The sequence below is a fragment of the Cetorhinus maximus genome, chromosome 22 (genome assembly GCF_964194155.1).
Source record: "Cetorhinus maximus chromosome 22, sCetMax3.hap1.1, whole genome shotgun sequence".
NCBI lineage: Eukaryota > Metazoa > Chordata > Chondrichthyes > Lamniformes > Cetorhinidae > Cetorhinus > Cetorhinus maximus.
In genome coordinates, this window is record NC_135900.1 from 25,988,961 (window position 1) to 26,015,793 (window position 26,833).

Here is a 26,833-nt window from a genome sequence, read left to right on the forward strand (position 1 = left end):
TTCAGCTTCATTAAAATATTATGGTGAGCTCCAGGCATCAGAAACACTTCTGAAGAGGGTGGTCACCTTTGGTCATCAGAGACCCCCAAGGTGAAATGATCAGAGGGGTGGAAACAGGCTCCCTCATCTATTATTACCAACTCCACTGCTCTACCTGTATGAAAACAGTACAGGAAGAAGTTTAATGACTGTACAAGGTTAAGCCAGGTAAGGTATCCCGGTGAATGTTCCATTAATGACTCACTTAACAATGACCTTTTTCTACACACTTTTACTTTAAATCCTTTTCTTGAATGCTCCCGAGACAGTAGGATGCACCTTACACTTCATCTTTACTTGGAATTATTCTCTCACCCACATCGTTAATGTATTTACTGCATAGGTAGTCTACCGTAAAATGCAACCGTTTGTTGCATGTATGCACACACATCTATTTTGACTAACATTTGGAAGTGACTGCATATGATAACCACACCTACGTCTCACATTTTTGCACTCCTTTTGTTGGAGAGGACATCCCATAAGAAGACTGCTAACAATGAGTCTTTGTTCACCTTCTTCCTGTTCTGACAGAAGGTTGGGCCTTAGTTTCTGACCCTTCCACCTTACGGGTTGCCCAGAAGAGTTAATCAAATCTGCTGCCATGTTTTTTTTTCCCTTTCAAAGTAGCTTCACATATAACTCAACAGGAAGGAACATTCCATACCCCTCCAGTGCAAATGGATAACAATCCACAGATGGATAAAACACCCCTATTTTCCCCAGTTTTTCTCAATAACAGTATGGCTTTAATGCACATTCAGAAAATGCCATCAGTTTGCGGTCTTTTCTTGAATCTCTGCCAATCCACTTTGTGTCTGTGCTGGCTCTCTGTAAAAGCTGCTTAGCAAGTAGCAGTCCCCTGTTTTTTCCCCATAATCCTGCAATATTTTTTCTCTTCAGCTAATTATCAATTCCCTTTTAAAAGTCCTAATTGAATCTGCCTCCACCACACTCTAAAGCAGTGCATTCCAAATCCTAACCACTCGCTGCATAAAAATATGTTTTTCCTCATGTTACCTCAGGCTCTTCTAAAATCAAATTAATTTGGTATCCTCTGGTTCTCGACCCTTTCACCAGTGGGAACACTTTCTCACTATCTACTCTGTCCAGACTCCTCATGATTTTAAACACCTCTATCAAACGTCCTCATAAGCTTCTCTAAGGAGAACAGCCCCAACTTTGCCAATCTATCCATGTATCTTAAGTCTCTCATCCCCGGAACCACTCTCGTAAATCTGTTTTGCACCCCCTTCAAAGCCCTCGTAGTCTTGCTAAAGTGTGGTGCCCAAAATTGGATACAATATGCCAGTTGAGGCCGAACCAGTGTTTCATAAATGTTCCTCCTAACATCCTTGCCTCTATACACTGTGCCTTTATTTATAAAGCCTAGGATTCCTTATGAACCACTTTTCAAACTACCCTACGACCTTCAACAATTTCTGCACATATACCCCAGGTATATGCACCCCCTTCAGAATTGTATCCTTTATTTCATATTGCCTTTCTTCATTCTTCCCACCAAAATGTATCACTTCACATTTTTCTGCTTTAAAATTTCATTTTTACGTGTTTGCCCATTCCACCAGCCTGTCAACTTCCTCTTGAAGTCTAACATTACTCTCCTTCCAGCTCACAATACTTCCACGTTTTGTGTCATTCACAGATTTTGAAATTGTGCCCTGCACACCCAAGATAGGGCATTAACATAAATCGAGGGTGGGATTTTCCACACCCGCCCGCCGCCGGGATCTTCTGGTCCTGCCACAAGTCAATGGGCTTCTGGCTGAGGCACTGCCTCGCCCACGGCGGGTCCCACCCAAGACGGGGCCGGAAAATCCCGGCTCAGGAAAAGCACTGGTTCTATAAGTGACCCCTGGGGAATTCCAATATATACCTTCCTCTACTCTGACAAACAACCATTCATAACCACCTATTTTCAAATGCTTTTTGGTTGATAGTTGCCAACGTTGGAAAACTTGTTTTAATTTTCTTTTTTCTATCAACAGTTAGCATCAGGAACACTCAGGTTAGATTTGGAATAAAGCCCTATCACCTCTGCCGCAACCTCCAAAGAGCATCGTATAATGTGAATTTTCTTTGTGTACTAGAGTGCAACTGCCAGCTCCGGTTGAATTGAAGGCAGCTATGTGCTATGGACTTGTGCCCAAGCAGGATCTGAGTTAAATCTGTTCTTTACATATTTGTTTAAAAGTTCATCCAAAGCTTATTAAGTTACAATGTAATGGTACAATAAAGTGACTTATGTTTTTTATTTGAAGGCTCAATATGAACTTTGTGTCCAAGCTATGATTTATTCTGAAAATTTCAGGAGAAATGTGGAGGTGGAGCTCTGCAGTCAGAGGTTGTGACCATCCCTGTCATTTATTAACCAATGGATTGTGTTTTATTGTGCGTTTCATAGGTGAAGGGCCTGCCACCACCATTCTGCCATCACAGATCAATCAAACTCCAATGATGAATCACTTGCTTCTTGGGAAGAAACTGAGAGCGACTAACAGGATCACCAGGAATGCTGTTATTCATGTGCCTGGGGCAAAAACCTCACAAGATGACATAAAGTCAAAGCTCAACTCACCCTGGCGCACTCACATTCGAGTTCACCGGAAAAACCTAGCAAGGATCAAGAACCAGCTGAGCTACAGTGATACCATCGGACTAATGGAGGAACAGAGTGACATTACTAAAGAAAAAATTAATAAACCAGTGGAGGAATCATCCCTTAGCTCTACAGAAAGTACAGAAGCTGATAGCAAAATCATCGAGGACCGAATATTGGCACAAGCAGATGGACAATCATCTGAATTAGTTTACAGGGATGCTAATGACAATGTGAACGTGATTCAGCACCAGCTAAAAAGACTAGACTTAAACCAGAGTGACACAACTGCAGCTGAGCCACCCAGTCCATCACCGAGCCAGGGCCACTCATCTGATTCTTCAGATTCTGAAAAAGGAATTTCAGACCCAGAGCACAGAACTAGCACTTTGAAGATTCAGACATTCAGCCCTTTTCCTAGTGTTAAACCTCCCAGAAAATCAGCAGCGGCAAGAAATTTAGGATTGTATGGGCCAACTGAGAGGACCCCAACGGTCCATTTTCCCCATATGAACAAAAGTGTTAAGGGCAAACCAAAGGGGACCAGGAAAGAATGATTAAGTTAGAGTAATTCTGTAACAACCATTTTGTTATAATTTATTCTTAAATTAAGATCTTTAAAAACATTTTATATCATGTGCAACATTAGAAGACCTACCCATTGTAAATAACAGTTTTAAATATAAGTGGTTTAACTATCTAAGGTCAACTTCTAAAGTATTGCTGTATTAAATGTGTTTTCCAGAAATTGAAGACCAACACTAAATGCACCATGATACAATATTTATGGACAACTGAAGGAAAACAAAACAAAGCACTAAAGGCAATGTAATATAAAAAGGTCTAAAATTCTTCAAAATTGCTGTCTATTGCTATTGTATAATGTGATAATAAAAAGTACTGTTTACAATTTCAGCTACAGATTTATCTTCGTATTTTAATCTTCAGATAGAAATCAAAATCTCGATGTTTGTGGGTTCATACCAGTTTGCAAGCTTATCCAATTTTTGTTCTATTTATTGTATAATTACCTTTGGGAGTCTGCTCCAAGAGGAAATATGGGACTTTTGATAAGAACTCAGTCAAGCCTATGCATTTTTAAACCTTCCTTGCTCTCTACAAGCATTACTTTGCTCACATATTATTCTGCAGCCTTTTGGACATATTTATTTCAGACATGGGTATAGGGCTCCCACGGGTGGTTCACTGGGTAAATGTACCATCTAATGTGACAGAGGAGTGGAGTCATGAAAACTCAGTGGACCTTTAAAAATTGCTGGGGCCTGGATGCAGAAGTCCCACCCCCATTTCCAACAGATCCAATATTTTGCTGGTAGGGGAAAGGGGGCGGGGTGTGATTCAGACAGGTGGGAAACCCAAACTCCGTAGGGCCAGTTGAACCTAGTGCCAGGTTCAAACAGACCGCTCTTTGGCTGGTCCAAGGGCCTTAACCTTGATGGAGTGGACGTAAACACCCTTGAAGGGCAGATATGGTCTGTATAACTGTTACGATCTGAAGTTTTTTTTAAACTGCCCTGCTCTTTAAACTTTAACAGCTATAGCCTGTTTCTTTTAATTACAGCTTAGGAAAAAATACCATCCACTGGACTGCTTTGATTGACAGGCATAAGTTAGAAAAAAACATTAGCATGTGGTAATACAGTTTCAATAGAGGTCTTTGTTGACATTTCCCCAAGGGCAATCATTATGTCCTTATGAATGCTTGGCTGAGTTTCAAATGCTACAATTATCTCACCAAAGGGTTCTGAGTTTATGGTTTGATTGACAGTTTAAAGAATTAACTGTCTCCAATATGGGAACTGAATAATTTTTTTTGTTTTCACAAGGCGTTAACCACTTGGAGACTTAAAAATTTTAGGTTTTATGAGAGGGAGTTTTTTCACCAAGTGTGTAGGAGAGCTGTATTTTCTATTTTTTTCAGCTCCACATGGTTCATGAGGTCTGCCTATGGTGGATACTCAGTGAGTGACTATGGAGGTGATATGGAGGGTATGAGGGGCCATGAACTGGCATGGAGGATATGAGGGGTCATGAGGGTGGGTGACGGGGGGGGTGTGAGTGAGCATCAGAGCAAGGGTTAGAGGGCCTAACAACTTCCAAAATAACTACGACAAACTCCCAGTGAACCAAGGCAAGTCTTCTAACCATCCCACCTCGACACTCGCCCACCCGTGGCTGCCTGTGCTCTGCTTCTGAAGTTGCCAGGTTTGACTCCGTCCCACACCTGTGCTCCCCCACCCCAGGGAGTGAAAGTCATGCGTTTTGAGGTATTTTTTTTTAAACCGGGACAGGTCCAGTGAGTCAAGGAAATTTGCCAACTCGAGCCACCTGCCTTGGTAACCAAAACCAAGCCCTGAGTTTTACAGAGCAGGAACTTCCCAAGTGAAAGGTCTTTGCTGGGTTGGGTGACTTCAAAGAGAGAAACAAGTCAGTCTTGACTTTGCCTTTCAGTCACTAGTCAGCTTCAGTCACAGCGCCACCAGAAGTGTGGCAGGTTGTCATACAATTTTCGTGCTGACACCAGTGAATGTCTTGGGTCAACTAATTCAAATAATTTCGAGCAGGCTCCCAGAGGGAGATCTACTCCTGAACTGGCACACCAGTTATGAGAAATGGTATGTTGAATGCTATTTCGTGCATAAATGCACTGAATCCTACTCCACAAGAACTTAAATTTATTTTAGTGCAATATGCTGCAACGTTCACCGATTTCCATCTGCAGATCTGATCTCTTATTCAAATAAGTTTGGAAAATTTCCATCAACACAATGTACCTCTTATTCAAAAGATTGTAGTATTTTCCCCTTTTCTACAATCCTTACAATCTCAGTCCTGATGACAGGATTGTCATTTTTTTGTCTTTCACCTATAAGAAAAGCAAGTACGCAAAATTTCCTGAAGCCAACTCCACAATGATGTCCCATGTACTGGATACAATCCAGCATCAAACTGCTAGTACATCACCATAGCTTGGAATTGGTTGTCCTGTATCACTTCTGTCAGATCTTGGAGAAACAAAAGACAAATGTCTATTCGTATCGTACCAATTCCAGTAAAACTGCTGAATCCGAAAACATAAGGACTAAATCAGGGATAGAGACTTAACAATAACTTCAATAGACCTAATTTTTAAATCCCCCAATGGTTTCACCTACCCCCATCTTTGTAATATCTTCCAGCCCTACAACCCTCAGTCATCTCTGCACTCCTCCAATCCTGGCATACACCATATTCCCCCCCCACTAAACCAATCTGCCTCTTTGCTTGTGAAAAGCTTTGAAATGCTCTCTCTTTGACCATTTGTCCTCATATCTCCTTATCTGGGTCGATGTCAAATCTTGTTTAGTAACGCTCCTGTGAAGTGCCTTGGGACAGTTTACTACATTAAAAGGCACTATATAAATGCACATTGTTGTTGATGATTGGTGACTGGGGAGAGGGGAGGTAAATTCACACCAGTAATTTGCATTTGTGTGGTGGGTTTCAAACACAGAGTAATGTGATCTCATGAAGATGGCAGATAAACACGCATCAGAATCCCAAAAAACAGGCAAGTATAAGAATGCTCCAATCCAATGTTATGGTGCCAGTGACACTATGCAGCTGTTCTCATAGGTATTGAAATGTAGACTTTACACAATACAAAGCAAAGAAAATATAAAGGACCTAATAAATCACACTTACATTGAACTCATTTAATGATAAATAACAAATTTTAAAGACTTGAGAAACACACTCCAAGATTGAAGGCCATTAATAGCATCCAAAATGATAAACACTTTCAAAAATTGATTGGGTGGCGTAAGTTCTCATTCAAATGGATGATATCCAAGGGCAAGAATATTCATATCCAGAAAAACAGATGAGAAAGGAAGAAATTGACGTATTTGTAGTATAATACGTGCTCCATGTAAAGAACTGACTCAAAAGGGATTTTAACCTATTCAAAACCCACCTACTTGCAGGGTTAAAATCAGGCCCAACATGAGAGTCAAAAACAATCAATAACTGAAGATTGCCTTGTTGATCCACTGTTTGATAAGACGAGGACAGACCATTATTGCGGGAATAATATTCATCCCGAAGACTGTGGCCTGATATTGCTTCCCCCTAGTGTCTAGAAAATCCATATTTCCTAGGTGTTATGAGAGAAAAAGGAAGTGCATGGACGTTACATCAGGCACCTACCTCTTTTGCATTGTTTGTGATTTCTCAAACATCTACAGCTTGTTCTATGAACAGGCACGGGGCAAGGGATACATAGAAATGTGTCAGAAAGGTGCCCATTTTCAAAAATGCTCAGAAGGTCTGGCAGTGTGCTTGTATGCAAGACCCTTCAAAATCAGACAGACAGTCTGTGGAAGACAGGAACAAGGCATGTGTGGCTGCAGAGCAAGCACTCCCATTTTCTTGTAGCCTCCCAACAGTTCTTCGGGTCAAATGGCTTTCTGACTGCTATCCTTCAACAGCAATTAGAATTCCCAGAGTCTGACAGCTCTGTTGGTTATGCAGTTGGGTTCATCAAATTTTGAGTGCACTTTGCTGTCCACTTCTTGGGTAAATCATGGCGCATAATTCTCAGGAGACTAGAATCTGTATATTAAAAAAAACTCTTTTGAATATCCCCTTAAAATATTAAATCATTCTGCAAACTGTTTGAAATTGAGAAACTCTGGCAAAAAGAAGTTAATTATAATTTCAGATCGTCAAGAAAGGAAGACTTGCATTTATGTGGCGCTTTTCATGACCACCCAACATTTCAAAGCCCTTGACAGCTAACAAAATAGTTTTGAAGTGTAGTCACTGTTATAATGTAAGAAACACAGCAGCCAGTTTGAACACAGCAAACCCACATTAACAAAGGAGTAATGCTAAAACAAGATTGCGATGGCAAAATGAAATGTTGTCATCTGTTCCTAATAGAAATGGTGCACTAAGTTTTAAATTATTAACTGTTTCTGTACTTCACGCTCAGGTTTTCAATCTCCCTCAGCAGATTTGGAGAATTCTTGAGATCAGCATGCAATGACTTTGGTAGTTCCAACTTTGCGTAATCTTCTGACTTTACTTGTTTACGAATAGATTGCAAACAGCAGTCCTTCAGTGAATATACTGTAAAGAAAAAGTTTGTTACACACTGGGATAAGGGTATTTAAATGTTTTAAAGATTCAGGCTTGTCAAGCTATTGATCATCAACCAAGGACTTGAGTCCAGAAACAATCCAAAGGTCAACAACTAAGCTAACTACAGTCAAATAACTACTGTTTTGCTGGACTGAAAACAGAAAATACTGGACATTCCCAGTAAGCACCTTAAAGAGATAAATATGCTAATATTTTCGGTTCAAGTTCAATCATAGTTTGTAAAAACTTGGGTAATCTCAGCCAAATAATGGAGAGCTGCTATAGTTATCCTCAATGTCCTAGATGAGAGGGGAAATAAATCACCCTAATGTTTTTACATTAATAAAGGTTTTGCTTCTGGCTATTTGTTGGTCGCTAGGCTCCAGCAATTACAACAATTATTCTTTTCAGATATTTAGACGTTGAGTGAAAGGAATCTTTTATGTTCTTCCCCATGACAAGGTTTTTCCACATCCTGCCTTTTTATGCTGTCTCTTTCGATCTTCCACTGCAGTTATAAAGGCAATCGGGATCAATCCCATGGAAATTCTACCCCCAACTTTAATATGTTTGAACAAAAGTCATGGAGATTGTTATGAATTTGGGTCTGCAAAAAAAGACCTTAAGTATCAGTGATGTCAGCCACTCTCATCAACAGTCCAAATGCTCTACTTTCTGGGAGTTAACTCATACTGTCCTAAGCCTAAGCTGAAATAAAAGCAAAATACTGTGGATGCTGGAAATCTAGAACAAAAACAAAAATACCTGGAAAAACTCAGCAGGTCTGACAGCATCTGCGGAGAGGGATACAGTTGACGTTTCGAGTCCGTATGATCCTTCATCAGAACTAAGACATATAGAAATTAGATGAAATATAAGCTGGTAGAAGAGGGTCGGACAGGAGAGCTCGATAGGGGGCTAGTGATAGGTGGAGGCCAAGAAGAGATTGCCAAAGATGTCCTGTCACTTGCCATTTCAATACACCACCCTGCTCTCATGCCCACATGTCCGTCCTTGGCCTGCTGCAATGTTCCAGTGAAGCTCAATGCAAACTGAGGGGGAGCAGCACCTCATCTTCCGACTAGGCACTTTACAGCCTTCCGGACTTAATATTGAGTTCAACAATTTCAGATCATGAACTCTCTCCTCCATCCCCAACCCCTTTCCGATCCTCCTTTTTCCAATAATTTATAATTTTTTTACAACTATATTTTTTTCTTTTTCCTCCTATTTTTAAATTTATTTCGATCTATCTCCACCTTTTAGCCCATCTCAATCCCTTCCCCCCACCCCACCTGCACTAGGGCCATCTGCCACTAGCTTGCTTCCCTTAATGTCCCCATTAGCACATCCTTTAGATAACATCACCACCGTCAACACCCCTTTGTCCTTTCGTCTATGACATCTTTGGCAGTCTCTTCTTGGCCTCCACCTATCACTGCCCCACTATCGAGCTCTCCTGTCCCACCCCCTTCTACCAGCTTATATTTCATTTCATTTCTATATGCCTTAGTTCTGATGAAGGGTCATATGGACTCGAAACGTCAACTGTATCCCTCTCCGCAGATGCTGTCAGACCTGCTGAGTTTTTCCAGGTATTTTTGTTTTTGTTCTGTCCTAAACCTGCCTGTGTGGTAGTGAGATCCAAGGGAGCAACAAGTAAAATCCTCTTATGATCTGGACTGGATGTCTTTGGGATGATTCTGCAGCTGACCATAAATCCTAAGGAATAAGGCTGGGATGGGGATATTTTTCAGTTGGTCGTGAGCCTAAGATGCAGGACCAGACTCAAGATGACTTTTGGCCTGCAATGGGGCCTGAAGAATTGGGCAAACCAGGAATATTTTTAAGTTAGTTTTCTTTCTGATCTCGGGAGCATAGCTAGGTCAATTTTCAGTAATGAGATTTTTTTTTAAAACCATTTATCACCCATTTGAAATAATGACTGGATAGTAATGAGGTGGCTGATTTTTCTCATCCTAGCTAGGTCATTTGAAATGCCCCCACTGATACCCATCTGTGACCAGCTAATGGCATTGGAAATAAAAACAGAAAATGCTGGAATTACCCAGCAGGTCAGGAAGCGCCTGTGGGGAGAGAAACAATGAACACTTCAGGTCTGCGACCTTTCATCAGAACTGAGAAAAGCTAGAAATGTAATAGGTTTTGATGAAATGATAAGGGGTTGGGGTGGTGGTGGAGGTGGGTAAAAGAACAAAAGGGAAGGTCTGTGATAGGGAAGAGCAGGACAGATTAAATGGCAGAAATTTAATGGTACAAAGGGAGTAGTAACGGAACAAGAAACAAAAGATGTTTCTAGATGAGGTGTGAATGGCAGAATAGCAGCTGTCTGAATGCAAAAGGATACAGATCAAGGCAGAGGTTATACCTCAATATCAATTCCTCAAGGCTGTAAATTACCCAGTAGAAAGATGAGGTGCTGTTCCTCAAGCTTCTGTTGAGCTTCACTGGAATGCTGTAGCAGGCCAAGGTCAGAGTGAGTGCAAGGTAGAGAATTAAAATGACAGGCAGCAGGACACTCACAGTCATGTTCATGGACCGAATGGAGGTGTTCTGCAAAGTAGTCACCCAGTCTGCGTTTGGTCTCTTCAATAGAGGGGACCACATTCTAAGCAGCAAATACAGTATACTAATTTATTTTACTCTTTCATGGGATGTGAGTGTCACGGGCAAGAGGGGCATTTGTTGCCCATCCCTAATTACACTCAAAATTAGTGGCTTGCTAGGCTATTTCTGAGGACAGTTAAAAGTCAGCCACATTGCTGTGGATCTGGAGTCATGTGTAGGCCAGACCAGGTAAGGGTGGCAGATTTCCTTCCCTAAAGGGCGTTAGTGAACCAGATAGGTTTTTAACATCAATCGATAATAGTTTCATGGTCACCATTAGGCAACCTTATATTCCAGATTTATTACTTGAATTTTAAATTCCACCAACTGCAGTGGGATTCAAACACATGTCGCCAGGGCATTATCACTAGTTCAGTGACATTACCACGACGTCATCATCTTTCCCTAAAATTGAAAGTAGTGCAAATAAATCATTTTTTGACTTGGAGTGCTTAGGGCTTTAAACAGTGAGAAGGGAGCCGATAAAAGGGCAAGTGTTGCATCTCCTGTGTTTGCATGGAAAGGTGCCCTATGAATGGGGAGGGGTGTTGGGTGTAACTGAGGAGTGGACCAGGGCTGTGTGGAGTGAATGGTCTCTTTGGAATGATGAAAGGGGTGGGGGTGGGTGTTGTGTTTGGTGCTGGCATCATGCCAGATGTGACAGAAATGACAGAAGATGATTTATTCAATGTGGAAGCTGGTGGGGTGGGAGGTGAGGACAAAGGGAACTTTATCATGGTTCCGGAAGGGAGGGGAAGGAGTGAGTAGAGTGCGTGAAACAGACTGGACACAGTCAAAAGGCCCTGTCAGCCACCGTGGGGGGGAATCCTATATGGAGGCAAAAGGAAGATATACCAGAAGTACTGGTATGGAAGGTTGCATCATCTGAACAGATGCGACAGAGGTGGGGAAACTCGGAGAATGGAATAGAGTCCTTACAGGAAGCGTAATGTGAGGAAGTATAGTCAAGCTAACTGTGGGAGACCGTGCTCTTGTCGTGAATATTGCTTGATAGCTTATCCCCGGGAATGCATCCAGAGAAGTCAAATTAAGGGGAGGGAAGAATCAGAATGGGCCATATAAAGCTGAGAGGAGAGAGGAAATTAGAAGGCAAGTCAACAAAATATTTCAGTTCAGCATGAGACCAGGATGTGGCACTGATGTAGTCATCAATGTACCGGAAAGAAAGGTGATCGAGGGGGTCGGAGTAGGACTAGAACAAGGAATTTTCCCACAAAAGGGCAGTCATAGCTAGGACCCATGTGGGTACCCACAGCAATACTATTTACCTGGAGGAAGTGAGCAGAGTTGAAGGAGAGGTTGTCAATGTGAGATCACATTCAGGCAGGCAAAGGAGGGTGGTGGTGGATGGAGACTGTTTGGGTCTCCATTCAAGGAAGAAGAGGAGAGCTTTCAGACTATCCTGGTGTGGTAGGGAGGTGTAGAAGAATTGGACGTCCATTGTGAAAATGAGGCAGTTAGGGCTAGGAAATTGGAAACTGTTGAAGTGACGAGGGCATCATAAGTGTCATGGATGTAGGTAGGAAGAAAGTGGACAAGGGGAGAAAATAGACGAGATTGGAAATCAGTTCAGTGGGAGCAGGCACAGGCTGAAAAAAACAGATTCTGGGATTTTGTGGTTTGAATGGTGAAATGACAGTTGCTTTACCAACTGAGTAACAATGGAACTGTGAGGGGAGATTTTTAACTTGATAAATATTTCAAAGCAATCACTGGAAAAAGTTAATTAATAAATTAACACCACCATTTTGGCTATTAAGCAAGGTATTTAGATAATGCAGATGTTTCTGTAGTTGACAGTGGGTCTAAGAGCTAATGGCAGATCCACTGCCAGTGATGACTGATAGTTATGAGTTCAGCTAAACATGAAGTTGTTTGTGCTGTATTTACCTGGAATTATGATGCAAACAAGCATGTAAACAGGACCATCTTCATCATACTGTGCAGCTGTTGGAAAATATATCTCATCCTTATTTATAAGCAATTTGTCTCCAGTGTCTGCATCCCGAAAAACCCAAGGATGAGCTGAAAAAAAACAAAATGAGCTTGGCATCAAGTGACGGACTGTTTGTCAGTATCTGATGCCCCATATGAGACCTGCCAGAATTATAAATACACTGTAATTCGGTTCCAGAAGTGATTTTACAATGTTGTCCAAGGCTCCTGATGTTGAGCAATTCAGCCCCCTTATTATACAACACACAATATAAAAACTGCAGCATGACTGTATTTGTCCACTGAGCCTTCTCTACTGATGGTGTAGGTCTGTACAGGCAAGGCGACAAAAGAAGGAAATCACATCACTGGCATGGACAATCATTCTCGCTCAAATTGTTCACTTTTGCACCCAACAGTAATGTTTATAAAAATGAGAAAATTAGAATACTAAAACAAGTTGAAGAAACTTTACTGCATCAGATTGGAGCAAGATAAGGCTATCTTCTAGTTGAAACCTGACCAGATCAAAAGCTATAATCTTTTACAGCTGTTTCGCTACTCATTCACTATTTTTCACAGGACTCAACATAATGCTTTTCATTTTTCAATTCAAAACAGCTGTAAAAATGTTTATACTGTACTTCTATTCAGTACATAAAGACACTAGCCCATAAATTAGCAGTAGGACATCTAATGGTGCTACAGTAAAATAATAACTAAATATTATAAACAATTTGTTACCATTTTTGCCTCAATAAAAATGTTATCTTGTCTATGTCTTTGTTACTGCTTCATTTGGCAATGTATTTGACTGTCCTTTGCCAGAGTTCAGTTCCAACACAACGAAGATCCCTCTGCTCCATTGTTAAATAACTAACCCAGCTGGCAGTCAGAAACTCACTCAAATGGCCTTTCTTCATGCAGCTAGACAATGATCATCAACAAGCTAATTTCATGGAGGCATTAGGAAAATTAAAGTTTACTGTCACCAATATCCACATGCATGCACTTTCTAGCAAGTCACCTGACAGCAGATGTAATCATTGTGGATTGACCAATTGATTATCGGTATGAACGGCAGATAGGAGAGAAGGGATATTCTCTTTGACCACTTGATTTATGTGCCATTTTTATTAGAAATGTGCCATTTCTGGAGGCAATGCTGTGACTTAAACATGGCAATACTAGCTAGTGTCTTTGGAGACCATGAGGTCCACCTTAGATGACTTTCTAAGGGCTGTCCAATGACACAGCACAACTGAAAACAAACATGCCTCTGATGGTGCTGGACCATGTTGACACAATTGTAGTCAGCCTGACAGTACAGGCCACGGTCAGGAAATCTTGGTCACTACTTTTAAACAGCAATCTGCACAATCTTGAGCATCTCCTGTGGTTTCAGTGTCAATGCCAGCGTTTTGAATTCATCCTGAAAAATGAAAATTTCGCAGCAAATGGAACATTACTATGAAGCTCTAAGCTCACAGTTTCAGAGTGTCTTCAAGGAAAAACTAGAGCACCCGAGTATGAATCTGTAATATGAGGGAACCCTTAGAAAAACATGTCTGATTTTATAATTACAACAAAAGGTGTGGGGAAACTCCTCCATAATACTGATCCATATAAAACTGATGACGACATCCCAAACCATGCACTTAAAACTGCAGCCAGTGAATTTGCACCATTGTTCCAATATATTTTTCAACAATCCATAAACACCAGAGAGAGTTAGCCGCCAACTGGGCTACAAGATAATGTCTCTCCAACTTACAGAAAAAGACCCCATACCAATCCAGCAAACTACTAACATTTTTGCTTACTGGTGTTTGCTGTAAATTACTAGAACACATCATTACAGTCAGCTAATGAGACATCTTAAAGGACAGAATATCCTTATTGACAAACTGCTGGCCTTTTGTAAAGCCAGATCAATAGAATCACAACTTACCCCTAACAACTGTGATCTGACCTATAACCTTGACAATTGTATCACCACAGATCAGTCTATTTTAGAGTTTTCCCGTGGTTTTTGACCATGTATTTCACCTGAGCCTACCAGACAAACTAGATCATGATGGAGTCTGAGGAAATACTAAACAATGGTTAAGAACATTTCTTACCAAATGGCAATAAAGAGTCACAGTAAATGGGGATATGAAACTGGAAACCAGTCTTAAGCGACTTGCCTCAAGGTACCATCCTGGGCCCACCATTGTTTCTCCTCTTTATAAATGACATCTAGGATGGAATATCAAGCCAGACCACACTCTTTGCAGATGACTGCCTAGTCTATAGAGCCATTACTGAAGCAGATGAGGTTAACCTTCAGGAAGATCTAAATAATATCCTCAAATGGACCAATATATAGGGGGGATGAAATTCGATGTAGAAAAATGCGAATCAACAACACTCGATGTCCATCAGTACCCAAATACACAATGCATGATTCCCCCTTTGAAATTACTAAAGAACGCCATTACTTAGGAATCCATTTTCAAAATGATTTTAGGTGGAATGTACAAAGTCAACAAGCAGCTTCCATGGAATCAAAAATGCTTGGGTTCATGAAATGGAACTTCCATATTTCTTCAACTACAGTAAAGGAAATGCTGTACTAATGTTTGGTTAGAGTATGTTGTAGCTACTTGGGACCCGAATACTGCTAAAATCGTTACCCTCCTTGAGAGAAAGTTCAACGCCAGTTCATTACAAGTAATTATTTGCGAGATTCCAGTGTTACCCGATTGGTCATGTTGCTAGGCTGGCGGAGAAAAGCCCATAGGTTGACATGCCCCTCTGACATTTTGAATGAGCAATTAAATATTTCTAAGCAGTATATTAAGTACAGGAGTGACTGAGCTTTCAGAGTTCATAACCAGCAGCTCCAGCTGTATGCACCCCGACATGTTTCCTTAGCTGACTCCTTTCTCCTCCCCACCACCCCCCCCAAGAACAATTCATGACTAGCACAATCTTCCACAAACCTTAGTCTCCAGGCCCTTCAAAAGGATTAATTTTAGGAAAATCTGTTGAACTGTTTAAATTAATGCGACCATCAACTGCACTCATTGTGCACCTCCTGTGAACATTCCTTGGTCGAAGTCTATAACCTTACCAAGTACCACGTTATATAACCTTTTCCCCTTAATTATAAACACACCATTGGATTATTTAACAGCTTTTAAATTTGGTCATCAAACTTTCACATTCAGCCATGACCTTCTCCACTGTCATTATCAAAATTGCTGCAGGTAAATCAACAGAACTTCTGAGACAAAAACAGAATTACCTGGAAAAACTCAGCAGGTCTGGCAGCATCGGTGGAGAAGAAAACAGTTGACGTTTCGAGTCCTCATGACCCTTCGGCAGAACTGAAGTATAGTTAGGAGAGAGGTGAAATATAAGCTGGTCTAAGGTGGGGAGCGGGGGGAGAGAAGTTGAGGGTGGGGTGGTTGTGGGGATAAGCAAGCAGTGATAGGAGCAGATAATCAAAAGATGTCACAGACAAAAGGATCAAAGAGGTGTTGAAGGTGGTGATATTATCTAAGAAAAGTGCTAATTAAGAATGGATGGCAGGATACTTAAGGTACAGCTCTAGTGGGGGTGGGGTGGAAAGACTAACAAAGTATTAGTTGTAGATTTAAAAATAATGGAAATAGGTGAGAAAAGAAGAATCTATATAAATTATTGATGCATCTGGTTCTGTCATTTACTCTGTAAAATGGTTGATCCATTGCAGTGTTAACTCGAAATCCAGCAAAGAAACAACATTCCAGCCGATTAGGTGAGCATGAATTACAGGTGAGGTCATTTAAATATTTCATTTAATATTACAGCAACTATTAAAAGCGAACATCCTGCCCATTACTGGGTTACATCAAAATTAGACTTTTTCAAACCAGGTTTCAATACATTGAAATAAGTATATTTTTAGCCGCAGGATAGTGTTCCCAGATATACTGAAGTGCAATGCAACCTGTGACTGCAGGACTCCTTGGAAAGTAAACACTTGATACATTAAGCAGCTCCAGGTGTATAAGAAACTGTATAGGGGTTATCCGATATCCTGTATGCAGCTCCAGAAACGTCGTTCAATTTCAAAAGGGGAGAGGGCTGTTTAATAGAGCAAACTGTACCTTAAAGCTATTCAGTTCCTGCCCAGTTACTTACTCCGATATGTGCGCATATGCAGGGTGCCTCCCGGAGGAATGTCATCATAATTCTGAGGAATTCCGTCGAAATTAATCCACCAAGGCCTTGCAATCCGCGGGCTCCGATTAACAAATTTAACATAAGTAGCTTCATCTGAATTCAGGGACCTAAGCGCACGGACCGGCTGCCTGCCTGTGACCAATGCCATCCTTGGTTTAAAGCACGGCCGTGCCGTCCCCCGTTAATTGCTTTCACTTTTAAACCCAGGAAGTGCCCAACTCAAAGGTAGAGGCCAATTATCCCGAAAGATTCAAATTGTTCTCAAGATGCATCGTAATTGGGGAGGTAAAACCGAAGGGGGGGGTGTGGCATGGGGAAGTGGGAACAGAGCCAGGGAGAGCCAGCTGTGGATAAAGACAACAAGTCGAGGCGTAAGAAAAAAAACTTTGGTTAAAGTTAGTAGCAGTAAAGGCTGTGGAAATATATGCAGACCACAAAGAGGCTATGTGTCCTCAAACCAAAAGGCTCAAGGATCCCTCGAAATTGGTCCTGGGACCTCATTTGAATAATTGAGCTATGCAATGTTAGGGGTTGGGGGGCAGCAGGACCTGCACAAACAACAACCCTCAGGGGTTGGAGCGGTCAGGAGAATTCATCATCCACAGAAAGGTTTTATTTTAAATTAAAACTTAATGCAAGTCATGGACAATTGCTAGGGAGATGACCCTTATTTCTGCAGAGGCAGGACTATCAACATCCTAGGGGTTACTATTGACGAGAAACTGGACTAGTTATATAAATACTGTGGCTACAAGAGCAGTTAAGAGGCTAGAAATCCTGCTGCGAGTAACTCACCTCCTGACTCCCCAAAGCCTGTCCACCATCTACAAGGTACAAGTCGGGAGTGTGATGGAATACTCCCCACTTGCCTGGATGAGTGCAGCTCCAACAATACTCAAGAAGCTTGATACCAGCCAGGACAAAGCAGCCCACTTGATTGGCACCCCATCCATTAACATTCATTCCCTTCACTACTGACGCACGGTAGCAGCAGTGTGTACCATCTACAAGATGCACTGCAGGAATTCACCAAGGCAGCACCTTCCAAACCCATGATCACTACTGTCTAGAAGGTCAAGGGCAGCAGATACCACCACCCGGAAGTTCCCCTCCAAGCCACTCACCATCCTGACTTGGCAATATATCGTCATTCCTTCACCACTGGTGAGTCAAAATCCTGGAACTCCCTCCCTAACAGCACTGTGGGTGTACCTACACCACAGACACAGCAGCAGTTCAAGAATGCAGCTCACCACCACCTTCTCAAGGGCACTTAGAAAAGAGCAATAAATGCTGGCCTGGCCAGTCATGCCCACATCCTGTAAATGAATTTTAAAAATGACCAACATTCAGGACATTGCTGCAAGAGACATCAGAACATATTTCATTACAGAAGTCTTCTGTGTAACACAGTTTATCTTCAACACCAGTGCTTCACCTCTTTCTTCTCCATTTACAAATAAAAGAACATTCCCTCGGTCTGATATTAAAGGATCACACAAGTCAGCTGGTTACATCACATTCTTCCCCAGGGAGAGCAGAATTCCTAAGGACAAAATTATCCTGGCAAATCTGGCCTTGATATACAGAATTCTAATCACCTCCGATCTGTACACTCAGTAATGGAAGCCTTTTTATCCCTAAAGCTTAGAGATATATTGGAAGAGCTTGTAATACTTTGATGCAATCTTTTGCACCCTGCACTATGGGGATTACAGAAAGCCGACTAAACTGTACACGCTGCTGCCTAGTCACCATGTTAAATTTATTGAACTCACCTGCTATTTAAAAATCCTTTCAGTGATTTGTTGAATAAACACTGGGATGGTAGCTTGGGAGGTATGTCATAGGTCCCATGTGGCTAGGTGAAATGATATGGCGACATAAAAGCTGAGTGTGGTGATAACTTTTATTGCCACCAAGCAGCGCTGGCAGTACCAAAGTAGTCAGATTTTAAAGTCTTCTAAAGTAACCTAACATCATCACTGCTCCTATTCTCAGGTCCTTACTAGCTAATAGCATACAATGAATCTTACAATGGGACATTCACTTTAGCCCAGAACTGGTCACAAGGGGTTTCAAAACAAAAAAATGGATAGATAGGTAGAAATGAATACTTCCACTTTACAACTGGGATAGGCAAAATTCAAGTCTAAATTTCTAAGCTAAAATCGAAGATCCTTCTAAATTACCAGCAGCTGATTTGTTATCCATCCATCTGTGGATCTTCTTGTAACTCAAAGCATATTTTGTAGCATTCTGATGACTGGCATATTGAGACTATGCTCACACCTGTCTACAGCTTGAAAGCCCTACTCTCTCAATCACCAAAAGTTCCAAAGTACAGCATTTCCATTAGTACCAACTGATGCCAGGAATAAAAACATCACTTTTACTTCATTCTTAATTGTACCAGATGCAATGTGAACACTAATCATGCGTTGAGGGCCAAATCTATATATTATAATGAGGTCCCAATAACAATGACGTAGGTGCAGTCAGAAAGCCCCAGATCTGACTGGATTGGCAGTGCAGCCATTACAGGGTGAAATCTAGCCCAATTTGGAGGCCTCAGTGAGTACAAACTCAATTATGATGCCAAAAGGTGCAGGAAAAAAATGAACGAATTAGGGGCCAAGATATTTATAAACATGCATGCAACTTCCTGTTGAGTATCACCATGGTTTTGCCTTGTCTTGACTTCAACCATATGAATTATGATTTGAGGGTAGGTTGGTTCTGCACTAACAGGAAGTGAGCATTTAAAGTGTTGCTATTTTTGAGGAAAGACATTTGAAGGAGCAATTTATCTTTGTATTAGTGTTGACTGTTATTTAGTGTGCTATTTTGCATCCTGTTATTTTAGAGTATCTTTGCTTAAGTGTTCAGGCTGATATAATTTAATTACTACTGTTAGAATTTTGGAAATGGAGTTCAAATGGAGTTTGATCTCTTTTTGTGTTGTTTGCAGGATGTGGAAGAAAATAAAAGAAGGAATGTAAGAACAAGACAGATTTTGTCATAGGTGGACTTCTTTTACCTGTTCTTTACTACAAAGTCTATAGGTCGAAACATCTCTGGGAAGTGTCAGAGGAAAAATGCCTTTACTGGCCCGGCTTTATTCGGGGGGCAGCGACAGAGTTGTAAAACCGCCTAGCATCGTATCTCTATCTAACCTTCACAATCGGTGCACTGGCAGCACCACTAGTGGTCAAGCTCACACTAACCTTAACTTTGAACTCTCATGTTCATTGCAACCTGCCAAAAAAAAGACATTAGCAAAATTAGTCTATCTGCAGTTCACAGATGTTTTGAGCAGAAAATTAATGTGCTACTTGCCAGGGAAAACAAAATGAATTCCTCTTTAGACAGCTCGCAGCAGAATGTTTAAGAGCAAAAATAGAGAAGAATGCCTACAGACAGTCCCTACATGCAATAAAAAAAAGCTACCTGGAAGAGTTACAGTGTGACAGAGACAATCGGAGCAGCCCGATAGCAGAGAACACAAAAATAGAAAACACAGTCAGAATGAACAAATCAGCCAGAATAAGTCAGTCAAAATTGTCATGTTTGGAGAAAGTATCTGAACTTTGTCCAGAAAACATGCCATTAAACATGATACGTGCTTAAGACCTGTAGGGTGAAATTTTACAGTTCCTCCCACTGGTGTGATTTTCTAGCCCCGCTGAAGTCAATGGACTTTTGAACAGCTCACCACATTTTACAACCCTGCCCCCACTGCAACAGGGCTGTAAAATTCTACCCGTAGTGTAAAAGGGAGGTGAGTTCAGATTTGGACTGAAGGTTCTAGGATAGAAAAGTACTAACTATGTATCATTTTGCAGAAGTAAAAGTTTACAATTTACTTTAAAATGTCACATTACTGTAATATATAAAATGATGATCCTTTTAAATTTGAAGTTTATGAAAATCAGTGGTCCCAACTCCATCCCTCAGTACCATTCCTGGATTTGATTCTCTATGTGTAGAATCAATTAATAAAAAGTGAAGAAGATTGTGGCATTATGAATACTTGGCTGGGCTCCCAGTATGACTAATGGGCACAGCCTGACCGAAATCTGTTTACACAGTTGCAAAGTGGAATGCCAGCTTTGTTTAACTTACATCTTTATTGCCTTGCAATACCCTGATATTTCTTTGAAGTGGTTTTTCAATGCCTGTGTGTTTATTTGGACACGATTAAGAGGTGTGAAGTGGATTAAAGATTTGTTCAATGGAACTTTAAATGACTCTGTTTGATTGACAGCTTTATGAGAAGGGTAGAGGGGCAATGTTTTTTAAAGGGATTTTTGAATGGCTTTCTTTCATGAGAACTTCAAAGACGTGCCAGTGTTATTTTATGGCTCATTGGCTGTGTACCTAGAGCATACTAAGAGTGTGGGCATGGAAAGGGCATGGGGCAAGGGAGATTGGAGGCAGCATGAGAGATATGAGGGGGCATGGCAGGTGCATGGGAAATTTGAGGGGCAGAGAAGGGGCATGAGAGATATGAGGTGTATAGATGGGGCATGAGAGATATGATAAGGCATGGGAGATTCATAGGGCATAGAGTAATGGAGGTGGGTGGAGGAGTGAGGGCCTAAAACCATGTACCAACGCTCCAATAAATGGAGGCAGACTGACTAACCTGCCAGCCTTGCCATCCACCTGCCTCCGTTGCTGCCTGGGGTCTGCCTTGGGAGATGGTGGGCACATCTACAGCCCTTTCTTGCCTCCATGACATGAGAATAGGTTGATGGGCACCTAGGAACAAACAAAATAGGAGCAGAAGTAGGCCATTCAGCCCCTTAAGTCTGCTCTGCCATTTAGTAAGATCATGGCTGATCTCTCTGTGTTTCAAGTTCTACATTCCCATCTTCCCCCAATAACCTTTGTTTCCCCTGCCTAACAAGAATCTATCTACCTCTGCCTTAAAAATAATCAACGGCCCTGCTTCCACTGCCTTCTGAGGCAGAGAGTTCCCAAGTCACACAACCCTCAGAGAGAAAAAAAAACTCCATCTCTGTCCTATAAGGGTGATCCCTAATTTTAAAACAGTGCCCCTAGCTCTGAACCCACCCACAAGAGGAATATCATTTCCACATCTACCTTGTCAAGTCCATTCAGGATCTTACATACTGCAATCACATATCACCCCTCACTCTTCTAAACTCCAGTGGTGAAAAGCCCACCATGCTCAACCTATCATCAAAAGACAACTGGTTCATTCCAGGTATCAATGAAGTAAACCTCCTCTGAACTGCCTCCAATGCATTTACATCCTCCCTTAAATAAGGAGACCAAAACTGCACACCGTATTCGAGGTGTGGTCTCACCAATGCCCTGTGAAACAGAAGCATAACATTTTTTTTTATTCATTCATAGGATGTGGGCATTGCTGGCTAGGCTAGCATTTATTGTCCATTCCTAATTGCCCTTGAGAAGTTGGTGGTGAGCTGCCTTCTTAAAGAACTGCAGTCCATGTGGTGTAGGTACACCCACAGTGCTGTTAGGAAGAGAGTTCCAGGATTTTGACCTAGCAACAGTGAAGGAACGGCAATATATTTCGAAGTCAGAATAGTGAGTGGCTTGGAAGGAAACTTCCAGGTGTTGGTGTTCCCATGTATCAACTGCCCTTGTCCTTCTAGATTGTAATGGTTGTGGGTTTGGAAGGTGCTGACTAAGGAGGCTTGCTGAGTTCCTGCAGTGCATCTTGAAGATGATACACACTGTTACCACTGTGTGTCGGTGGTGGAGGGAGTGAATGTTTGTGGATGGGGTGCCAATCAAGTGGGCTGCTTTGTCCTGGATGGTGTCAAGCTTCTTGAGTGTTGCTGGAGCTGCACCCATCCAAGCAAGTGGAGAGTATTCCATCACACTCCTAACTTGTGCCTTATAGGTGATGGACAGGCTTTAGAGGTTCAGGAGGTGACATCCTGTTATGTTCAATTTCTTTCGTAATAAAGGATAGCATTCCATTAACCTTCTTGGTTGCATGCTGTACCTACATACTAACTTTTTGTGATTCATGCATGAGAACACCTAGATCCCTCTGCACCTTGGAATTCTGCAGTCATTCTTCTTTTAAGTAATACTCTGCTTTTTTATTCTTCCTGCCAAAGTGCACAACTTCACATTTTCCCACACTATACTTCATCTGCTGGATTTTTGCCCTCGCACTGAACTTATCTATATCCATCTGCAAACTCCTTATGTCTTCTTCACAACATACTTTCCTACCTTTGCATCATCAGCAAATTTAGCTACCATGCCTTTACTCCCCTCATTTAAGTAATTGATGTAAATTGTAAAAAGGGACTATGTGGACTAGCCATATAAATACTATGGCTACAACAGCAAGTCAGAGGCTAGGAATCGTGTGATGAATAAATCACCTCGTGACTCTCCAAAGCTTGTCCACCATATACAAGGCACAAGTCAGGAGTGTAATGGAATACTCCCCACTTACTTGGATGGGTGCAGCTCCCACAACACTCAAGAAGTTTGACACCGTACAGAACAAAGCAGCCCACTTGATTGGCACCTCTTCCACAAACAGTCACTCCCTCCACCACCGACGCACAGTAGTAGCAGTGTGTGCCATCTACAAGATGCACTGCAGGAATTCAGCAAGCCTCCTTAGACAGCACCTTCCACACGCACAACCATTACAACCTAGAAGGACAAGGGCAGTAGATACATGGGAACAGCAACACCTAGAAGTTTCCTTCCAAGCCACTCACCATCCTGACTTGGAAACATATCGCCGTTCATTCGCTGTTGCTGGGTCAAAATCCTGGAACTCCCTCCCTAGCAGCACTGTGGGTATACCTACACCACATAGATGCAGCGTTTTAAGAAAGCAGCTCACCACCACCTTCTTAAGGGCAATTAGGAATGGGCAACAAATGCTGGCGCAGCCAGCAAAGCCCACATCCCATGAATGAATAAAAAAAATGTTGAGACCCCAGCACAGACCCCTATGGGACTCCACTAGTGATATCTTGTCAATCAGCCAAAGACCCATTTATGCATACTCTCTGTTTTCTGCCAGCCAGCCAATTCTCTATCCAGGCTAATATGTTACCCCTACACCATGAGCTTTCATTTTCTGCAATAACCTTTGAGATGACATCTTATCACATGGCTCCCCTTTACCTAAAGCACATGTTACACCTTCAAAGAATTCTAATAAATTGGTTAAACATGATTTCCCTTTCATAAAACCATGCTGACTCTTCCCAATTACCTTGTGTTTTTCTAAGTGCCCAGCTTTGATGATCAACTCTAACACCTTCCCTATGACAGGCGCCAAGCTAACTGGTCTATAGATTCCTGCTTTCTGCCTCCCTCCCTTCTAGAATAGAGGGCTTATATTTGTTACTTTCCAGCCTGAATCTTTCCAAAACTAGTGAATTTTGGAAAATTAACACCAACCCATTTACTACCTCATTAGCCACCACTTTTAAGACCCTCAGATGAAATCCATCTGCACCCGGAGACTTGTCAGCCTGCAGCTCCATCAGTTTGTTCAGTACCAGTCCCCTAGTGATTGTAATTTTACCAAATTCCTCTCTCCGCTCCACCTCCTGATTTACAACTATTACTGGAATGTGTTTTTATATCTTCTATAGTGAAGACAGAAGCAAAATATTTGTTAATTTCATCCACCATTTCCTCATTATGTACTACTAACTTCCCCTTCTCACTCTCTAGAGGACCAACACTCACTTTACCTACTCTTTTCCTGTTTAAATGCACATGGAAACACTTGTTATGCATTTTTACATTTCTAGTTAGCTTCCTCTCATGCTCTAATTTCTTTCTCCAGGTTAACCTTTCAGTCATTCTCTGCCATTCTTTATATTCTGATTAATCATCTGACCTGCCACTCATTTTTGCAGTTATATGCTTTTTCCTTAAGTTTGATGCTTTCTATAACTTCTTTAGTTAACCATGGATGGTGGGTCCTCCCTTTATAATTTTTCTTTATAGTAGGAATATACTTATTCTGAGTATTCCGAAATATCCCTTAAATGCCTGCCACTGCTTCTCTATTGATCTATCCCCTAGCCTAGTATCCCAGTTCACTTCAGCTAGCTAAGCTTTCATGCCCACATAGTTGCCCTTATTTAAGTTTAAAATATTAGTCTTAGACCCACTCTTGCCCTTTTCATACTGGATGTAAAATTCAATCATATTGTGGTCACTGCTACTTAGTGGTGCCTTTACCTGAGGCCATTAATTAATCCTGTCACATTACACGATACAAGTCTAAAATAACCTGCCCTCTGGTGGTTCCAGAATGTGCTGCTGTAAGAAACTATATCGGAAGTATACTATGAACTCCTCATTCATGTCACCACTGCCAATCTGATTTTTCCAGTTTATACGTAGATTAAAGTCACCCATGATTATTGCTGCCCCTTTATCACGAGCACTCAATATTTCTTCTTGTACACTTTGTCCTATATTGTGGTTACTGGTATGGGGCCTGTAGACCATTCCCACTAGTGGCTTCTTTCCCCTACTTTTTCGCATCTCCTCCAAACCGATTCTACATCCTGATCTCCTGAATCAAGGTCACCTCTGACTACTACACAAATGCCATCCCTGATTAACAGTGTTTTCAGGAGTGGGAGGAGACGAGACCGCAGGGTCAGGAAAATTCCCGATTTCCGATATCCGTCTCCTTGACGAAAATCCAACCCTGTTTTCTTCGTGCTGATTGAAAATTGATGCAAAACCCTGTGACGAAGTTAATGTGGCTTGTGTGACGGATGCCAGGAATATTCTAAAAACTAAAATTTAATCGATTGCCTCAAAATTTATAATTGTCCATTAGAATGCCTTTGCAATACCAGCAACAGAATGTTGAGTGTACCTGTAGTTTAAGTCATGACAATTCTATACATTTTGCATGTTCAATGCTGTCTTTGAGTGTGAACTTGATCAAATTTTACTGCATTTCTAGGTTGATGTGTATGATGGCAGAAAAGTGTCAGACCTGGCCATTTGATGGCCAAAATTAAACAATTAAAAAGCAGGTGTAGGTCATTCGGCCCTTCAAGCATGCTGCACCATTCAATATGATCAAGGCTGATCTTCTGTCTCAATGCTATACACCCACTTTCTCCCCATACCCCCTGATGCCTTTAGAGTCTAGGGACAGAATTTTCTGCCTGCCGGGCCCGACCCAATCTCCAGCGGGCGGGGAGCCGATCCCCACCGGAGAAGCGGGCCCCACCGCCATTTTATGTGGGCGGGCCAATTAAGGCTCGCCCAGCGTGACGTCCGGTGGGAAGCGCTATGCGCTTCCCGTGTGGGCAGGGGGGGTGGGAGGGATTCCCCAAAAGCGAGAGTGCACTCTTTTGCTGCCTCAGGGAGATTGCTTACACTTTTAAAAACATTAAAAATAGAAAAAAAATCCTTAACATATCCCCCCCCATGTAACAATATCACATGAGATGGGACATGTTTATAAATTACACTAAAACTTTATTAAGCTGTTTAAAACCATACATGAAACCTCATCTTGCCGGTGGATGAAGTTTCATGTCTTTTCTACTGCCCGTCAGGCTCCTGGCCTGCCTGCCAACCTTAAGGTTGGACGAGCAGGTCCTTTACTTGTTTAAATGACTCTGTCAATGTTTCTCAATTGGCCATTGACAGGTCGGCGGGCGCACAGCTGATTTTGCTGTGCCCCTGCCTTCCTGAAAATTTAAATGGGGCAGGATAACATTGGGGGTTCCCCCCGATGTCACCTCGCATCATTTTACGCATCAGCGAGCGGGCCCTGACCCCTGCTTGCCGATGGAAAAATTCTGCCCTCGGAATCTATCTATTTCCTTCTCAAATATATTCAGTGACTTAGCCTCCATAGCCTTCTGTGGTAGAGAATTCCACAGGTTCACCACCCTCTGAGTGAAGAAGTTTCTCCTCATCTCAGTCCTAAATGGCCTACCCCATATCTTGAGATTGTGGCCCCTTGCCCTAGACCCCCCAAGCCAGGGGAAACATCATCCCTGCATCGAGTCTGTCCAGCCCTGTCAGAATTTTATACATTTTATACAGATCCCCTCTCATTCTTCTAAACTCCAGTCAATACAGGTCTAGTTGGCCCAATCTCATAGACTCATAGAAGTTTATAGCACAGAAGGAGGCCATTCAGCCCATTGTGTCTGCGCCGGTCAACAAAGATTTGACTACACTAATCCCATTTTCCAGCAC

At 41.8% G+C, this 26,833-nt stretch overlaps 3 protein-coding genes across 4 annotated transcripts in view; 1 reads left to right on the forward strand and 2 right to left on the reverse strand.

Moving 5' to 3' along the window:
- tbc1d30 (TBC1 domain family, member 30) overlaps positions 1-3,574 on the forward strand; it is an 87,652-nt gene extending 84,078 nt beyond the window's left edge. For both annotated transcript variants that reach the window (XM_078567950.1, XM_078567951.1), the window contains one exon: positions 2,465-3,574. In XM_078567950.1, coding sequence (XP_078424076.1) covers positions 2,465-3,216 — 752 coding nt within the window. In that variant the 3' untranslated portion in view covers positions 3,217-3,574. The remainder of the gene's footprint in view (positions 1-2,464) is intronic.
- rps16 (ribosomal protein S16) overlaps positions 1-26,833 on the reverse strand; it is a 284,445-nt gene that overhangs the window by 132,466 nt on the left and 125,146 nt on the right. The gene's annotated exons all lie outside the window — the stretch shown is intronic.
- On the reverse strand, positions 4,911-17,117 carry vhll (von Hippel-Lindau tumor suppressor like). Its single transcript, XM_078567954.1, has 3 exons — positions 16,562-17,117; positions 12,344-12,478; positions 4,911-7,792 (listed from the first exon to the last, which is right to left on the reverse strand). The coding sequence occupies exons 1-3, from the start codon at positions 16,749-16,751 to the stop codon at positions 7,629-7,631; spliced, it is 489 nt and encodes a 162-aa protein (XP_078424080.1). The 5' UTR covers positions 16,752-17,117; the 3' UTR covers positions 4,911-7,628.

Excerpts from the sequence above, each read along its gene's own strand:
- vhll (XM_078567954.1), bottom strand. The coding sequence starts at position 16,751 with ATGGCATTGGTCACAGGCAGGCAGCCGGTCCGTGCGCTTAGGTCCCTG. Across the intron at positions 12,479-16,561 it reads GCATATGCGCACATATCGGA|CTCATCCTTGGGTTTTTCGG; the intron begins GTAAGTAACTGG and ends GTTTTTTTTCAG. Across the intron at positions 7,793-12,343 it reads TGTTTGCATCATAATTCCAG|TATATTCACTGAAGGACTGC; the intron begins GTAAATACAGCA and ends TTTTCTTTACAG.